Source organism: Tasmannia lanceolata, unplaced genomic scaffold (assembly GCF_043159265.1).
Source record: "Tasmannia lanceolata isolate RefF3 unplaced genomic scaffold, GAP_Taslan_0.1 ptg000002l, whole genome shotgun sequence".
Lineage (NCBI taxonomy): Eukaryota > Viridiplantae > Streptophyta > Magnoliopsida > Canellales > Winteraceae > Tasmannia > Tasmannia lanceolata.
Window position 1 is genome coordinate 49,658,446 of NW_027518679.1, and position 6,357 is coordinate 49,664,802.

Consider the following 6,357-nt stretch of genomic DNA (forward strand, 5'->3'; position numbering starts at 1 on the left):
AATAGGTACAAATAATTCAATTTAATGCTATTTTCTTGTAAGTGACGGAAACAGCTTCTCTGCAAAACAGGGGTAAGGCTGTGTACATCTACTCATCACCTGACCCCACAATGGCAGGAGCCACGTGCACTGGGCCGCCCTTTTTTTTTAAGGCTCTATTTTACGCCCATTTTTATACTTCAAAAAGAAAGAACCTAGACAAAACAAGGCTATGAAAGCTTGTTAAGTGTTCTATCAAGTTAAACAAAACAAGGCAACGATTATTAAGCGGTGATACAATTTCATGTGGTAAATAATATACATGAAATATTTTTGTACAACAAAACCCCACATTTTCCTATCAGATAGATGGGTTAAATGTCTGCCAAAAAAAAAAAACAATTACATGGGCTAAGGACGCAGCTAATTAATTTTGCTTTCATCATCACTTAGCCCTCGCAAATTAGTCTATGCAAGGTGCAGGAAGTTGCGTTCCACTGTATTTTACTTTGGCATTTGTACATAGGGATGCGGCGAGATCCCCGTGGGCGTATGTTAGATGAACGTTCTTGAGATTGACATTTTCGCATGGCATCCCTTTGCTGCATCTGAGGGTAACGGCGATTTGAGACGCAGAGGTCCCCCTGATGTTCTTGAAGGAAATGTTACTGAGCTTCACGCGAGACGGTGTCTGCATGTAATAATTTAAAATAAGATCAATTATAATACGCAAGAAATAAGATAAAAATCAAGCTAAAAGTTATAAAAATATATATATGAAAATTTGAATTATCCTGGTAATTAGGGTCCTCAATAAGGCATAATGGGTTTTTATGGGCTATCCCATCTTTGGAGTAATTTGACACTCTATTGATAGCAATGGGTTGAATTATAGGGACATCTTAGGCCCATATAGGCATTTTAGGCCCATATATTAAGGTAGCAACGAAGTGGGGTCTCGCTCTGCATGATTATGTTCAACCCATTTCGCTCGCTTTCGAAAACAAAGAATGAGATGCGTGGAAGAACACAGCCCAAATGACAAATGCTCAACTATCATTATCAAAAACCACCTTGGATTTGGGCCGAGGCCTCCAAATAAATTATCTAATCTGGAGTAATTTGTGCAAGATAGGAAGGTTGATTTCCTTACCGAGGAAGCACAAGAAACATAGGGACAGTAAGTCTGGTCGATTATGATCGGATTCATGACGTTGGTCATGATAATGTTATCAAAGGTGAGGTTCGAGGCCGTGGTTTTTGCAGGAGAGCCGCTCCATGTTTTGATCCTTACCCCATTCGTCGTCCCTTGAACGCTGCTATCTCTGATGACTACTCCGTGCACGTCCTGTTCATTTGGGTACCTCCCTAAGCTCCCAATACTGTCAAAACAGGAAGCACAAATGAAACCTTTTGAGAGGAGTGCCAATATCAAACAAGCTTATTGTGCAAGTATTGAAATATCCTTAGGGGTTAGTCGCGTTGGACTTCAGAGAACTCTGGGGGACTTGATGGGTAACACCATAGCGACCCCCCCACATCCCCAACATGTTTGGCTTCTAAACCTGAGTTAGTCAGAGGTTCGGGATGTAACCCTGAGACCCAATAATACTTCTCAAATAGGTAGGACTTCAAAGTTCTAATCGAGCAGTTCCTTCCCCCCTTGGAAAATGCCTTACGAGAAAATGAGAAAATTATATTCAGAGATTCCTAAAAGAGAAGGAAAAATCCTAAAAATACATCTACCATGGAAATGACCAAAATACTCATATCTTAAGAAAAAATAAGGCAAAAATAGAAAGAAAAAAAACACCCTAAAATAACCACATGTCATGAAAAATGACCAACATACCCTCATGCCATACGTTATGGAAAATGACCAAAATACCATTAGATTGGCCCACAGTCTGCGAGGTCTACTGGGGATTCAAAATCCAATGCGAGTAAGCCCTACTTAAGAAGAAGAAAAGAGTTACTACTCTAGTAAGTGCATTCACCTGAAACCATGGCCAGGTCCGCAAGTGACACCGCTGATGGAAACATGAGAGCAGCCATTTCCAATGGAGACGCAATCGTCACCTGTTGAGATTGAGGAGGAATAGATGGTGACACCGGTGGAGCGCTCCATGTGAATTCCGTCAGTGTTTGGACTGTTTGCTGGAGCAGAGATCCTGATATTGCCCCCAGCAAAGCCGTGGCAGCCCACGAGAGCGATGTGGAAGAACTTGCTGTTCACTGATGCTATATTTCTCACTATTGTGTTCGTCATGGAAACAAACTTGATAGACTGCAAATAAAACAACAGATTCATGAATTGGAGAGAGATGTTAAAGTACAAATGATTAAATAGGGAATTGCTAGCGTCCATCGCAAAAGGCATTTCGAGGCTGACCAGCCACCTCGTGAATAGAGACAACAGCTGATGGCTCCATTCACGAGGTGGAAATGCCTTTTGTAATGGACCCTAGCAAATCCCGATTAAATAGCATCCTCTATAATATCTGAAGCTTTTGGAGTAAATGGTTGTTTCTCATGGTATCAGAGCTATTGCCTCATGGCCAGGGGCGGAGCCAGAAATTTACAGTTGGGGGGACCGGATTAATTTACACTTGTCTCCATTGGTCGCGGGGGGGTAGCAAATCCCGATTAAATAACATCCTCTATAATATCTGAAGCTTTTGGAGTAAATGGTTGTTTCTCATGGTATCAGAGCTATTGCCTCATGGCCAGGGGCAGAGCCAGAAATTTACAGTTGGGGGGACCGGATTAATTTACACTTGTCTGCATTGGTCCGGGGGGGGGGGGGGGGGGGGGACATGGCCACTAAAGTAGATTGGCATGCATTTATAGCCATGATCTATATAAAGGAATTTTGCAAGTCATTGGGGGTCATGGCCCCCCTCAAGCTATATGTGCCTCCGCTCCTGCTCATGATATTAAAAATTCACATGTACAACCAACTAGAGAGAGATCATATCTTACGGTTGGAAGAAGCTTGCACTTCAATTGTTTCGGGCATTTATTGTAGGGCCATGAGTGCACTCCTTGACCATCAAAGGTCCCACCGCCGGTCAAAGTCAATCTATCCACCCATCCAAATTCAACCCAATCATCTGTGGGCCCGTACTTTCTTAGGTCCGTTGATGCACTCAAATAGCCCTGCAATGAGTTAACAGTCAACAACTCAGTTTAGAATATGTGAAACAAGTGATATCTATTGTTTCAAAATGCAAATGCGAATTTTGAAAATGATATCTAAGAAATAAACAGATATGTATAAAATAGGGAAATGATATCAGCACAACTACGTTTTGTTATAGATGCTCATGTATCTTGTCTTTTAGTATTTAAATGGCTTGTAAGCATGGTTTTAAATTTCGTCCGAAATCTGAAATTTCGGACCGAAACCGAAAATTTCCGAAATTTGATTTTTCGCCATTTACCAAATTTCGGTAATTTCGGTTTCGGTCCGAATTTAATTCGATTAAATGGGATTATTTATATTTAAAAAAAAAGTCTTACAAAGTTTCGGCCAAAATTTCGGAATTTTCAGAAATTTCGTCCGGAATTTCGAACCAAATTACCAAATTTCGGACCGAAATTCCGGTTTTCGGTGGGATCCAAAACGGTTACCAAAACCGAAATTTTAAACCATGCTTGTAAGAGCTTTTGGGGAAGGGAAAATTACATTTACACCCCCTCTAGTTTCTGACACGTCCACTTTCACCCCTATAGTTTAAAATGTGACAAATACACCCCTGTAGTTTCAATTTGTATAAGGTAGGCCCCCTCAGTTGATGGTTCGTCCACAGATTGAAGGGTTAGGATGTTCTGATGGAGCTGATTTTTGGGAACACCTTATCTATGTCAGGGCCCATCAAATGAACGCTTTGGATAATCCAAATAATGTAGGCCCATACCCGAATCCAAACACTACCAAAAACACAGTGAGCCCACATTGTTTGGATGATCCAAATCGTTCATTTGATGGGCCCTAACATAGATAGGGTGTGCCCAAAAAATCAGCTCCATCGGATTATCCTAACCCTTCAATCTGTGGACGAACCGTCGAGTGAGGGGGCCTACCTTATACAAATTGAAACTACAGGGGTGTATTTGTCACGTTTTAAACTAAAGGGGTAGAAGTGGATGTGTCAGAAACTAGATGAGGTGTAAATGTAATTTTCCCTTTGGGGGAAATGTAATGACCTTTTGATAGCTCTTTATATACTAGAAGACAAGATAGATGAGCGTCTATAACATAACATAGTTGTGCTGATATCATTTCTCATAAAAAAATCATTACTTTTCCAAAAACATGTGTCAACTCATTTGAGTTGACTGGACTTGACCCAGTTTCGAGTCGAGTCGATTTGTAGTGTTTTTGAGCTATGACCCCAAGTGGGCCCAACCACCATATGTAGATGCAATGGAGACCCACGTCAGTTCCTATACCATCTCATTAAAGGATCAGATGATCTGAAAGTAATGAATGAAGCCCACATCTGTTTGCGTGGGCCTACCACAGGCAAGTAATACACCAAACCTCGGTGTAAACTCTGCTATTGACCATCAACTGATCTTGTTGATAAAGAGATTCCATCTTGCTCAAGTTAACTTCACACATCTAAGTCATTTTAACAATAGCTTATATACGGAATATTGGTGTATACAACTGATTCTTATTGGCCAAAAGGAGATGTTCTTCTAGGACTTGCCTGCATGTTGACCGTCAAAGATGTTACTTTTCTGCATGGGCCTCTAAATTGCATTGGGCCCACCAAATAATGTGCTTTGGGTATCACAAGCATGGTGGGCCCTGTGGACCCACATGCTGCCTTCCACGCTTTCAAGAAGGCCTGCAATCACAAAAATAGACAACCATGACTACAGGCGTATGGTATAAAAATTTACTCAAATAATTATAAGTTTATAATTTTTTTCCTTAACCCCAACATTTTTCAAAAAATAAAATAAAAAATTAACCCCAACATGATTCAATTTTAGAAAGAAAAAAAATTGTTACAAGAAATAGAAATGATAATTCCCCCCTTCTATTTTTACCACTTTTTTCTTATCTTTTTCTTCTCTTTCAGGACAAAAACAAACCAAGTGGAGTGGGAAAATCATTTCCAGATACAAAGAAAAATCATGTTCAGTTCTCAAAGTTAAAAAAAATAAAAAAATTTATCCATTAAAAACCCAAAATGCCCTTGTCGTTCTCTCTTCAAATCAAAGTGAAGGACATTATGATAATTCAATTTAATTACTGAATTAGAGAGGTTTGGTAATTGCTCAATCATGGTCAGAAGAAAAAAACCCAAAAACTCCATGAAATTTTAATATGAAGAAAAAATTTAGATGATTTTAAAAAAATATTGAATAAAATTCAGAACTAAGCAAAAAGAAACAGCAAAAGTTCAGAACTCATGAAAGCACAATCAGTTGAAGCCAAAAACACAAGACCCATCCATGAAAAACAAATATTTGAGCAAAATGTACAAAATCAAAGAGACCCACCAAAAAAAAAAAAAAAAAAAAAACACTACAAAGAACAAACATGAGGCTGTTTCATAAACAAATAAGAAATAATAAAACCAAACCTTGCTATCATCATGTCTTCCGTCACCTCTCACACCATAATTTTTTACATTAAAAACCTTGGGACGAAAAGCTGCATGGTTTCTGCCTTCAGTAAGCCCATTAAAGAAATTAAAAAAAAGAAAGCAAAGCCAGAAACAAAGCTTCATGTTGTGAAATTGCATTTTCTTTTTCTTCTTCTCTGTTATTTAGAATAGAAGTTTGAATGTTTTTGTGTTTTAGCGGGGCTTAGAGAATTTAAATAAATATAGTGGTTTGAAATTTAGAAGACCTTTGGACTTCCTTAACTCACGCATTACTCCTCCCACTAACATCATCTGTTGTTAACCGTCAAACTCCATTTCTCATCTCTCTCTTTAAATAGTAAATGAGCCCAAAGCAATTTCAGCTTTTTTGTCCAATCTCTAGCCGTCCGATTAGATTGGCGGTCCAGATTTATTCTATTGAAAACCAAAAGAAATTTTTTAATATAGTAACCTGCTATTAAACCTTTAAAAAAGGTCAACAGAGACCATAACTCCCTTTTTCATTCCTCTTTTTTAGGGTCCAAATGGATGAGGGCCATAACCTAGAGGCTAGAGCTGGTTGGAATTTACTATCCAAGTTATCAAATTAAGGATTTTTATTTTTTATTTTTTATATAGAGAAAGACAAAGGCTTCATACGGCTAGGACTTATAGGGGGTGAATTTATCCTCAAGCAGTGAACCATTCTCACGTAGAAACCGTATGGGGGGATATCATTTCCCTAATGCTATGTTGCTTGGGTTGGCTCGGA

The 6,357-nt window shown here is 39.0% G+C and overlaps 1 protein-coding gene across 1 annotated transcript; it reads right to left on the reverse strand.

Annotated features, from left to right (window-relative positions):
• Window positions 1–228: 228 nt before the first annotated feature.
• Window positions 229–5,788, reverse strand: LOC143886433 (exopolygalacturonase-like). Its single transcript, XM_077390400.1, has 6 exons — window positions 5,583–5,788; window positions 4,698–4,838; window positions 2,962–3,138; window positions 1,977–2,266; window positions 1,133–1,361; window positions 229–670 (listed from the first exon to the last, which is right to left on the reverse strand). The coding sequence occupies exons 1-6, from the start codon at window positions 5,742–5,744 to the stop codon at window positions 443–445; spliced, it is 1,227 nt and encodes a 408-aa protein (XP_077246515.1). The 5' UTR covers window positions 5,745–5,788; the 3' UTR covers window positions 229–442.
• Between the last annotated feature and the right edge of the window lie 569 nt (window positions 5,789–6,357).

Bases quoted from the DNA above. Each gene is read 5' to 3' on its own strand.
- LOC143886433 (XM_077390400.1), bottom strand. From the start codon at position 5,744: ATGCAATTTCACAACATGAAGCTTTGTTTCTGGCTTTGCTTTCTTTTT. The intron at 3,139-4,697 runs GCAAGTCCTAGA...AACTCATTGCAG, and splicing joins CTTTGACGGTCAACATGCAG to GGCTATTTGAGTGCATCAAC. The intron at 2,267-2,961 runs GTAAGATATGAT...TTTTATTTGCAG, and splicing joins AGTGCAAGCTTCTTCCAACC to TCTATCAAGTTTGTTTCCAT.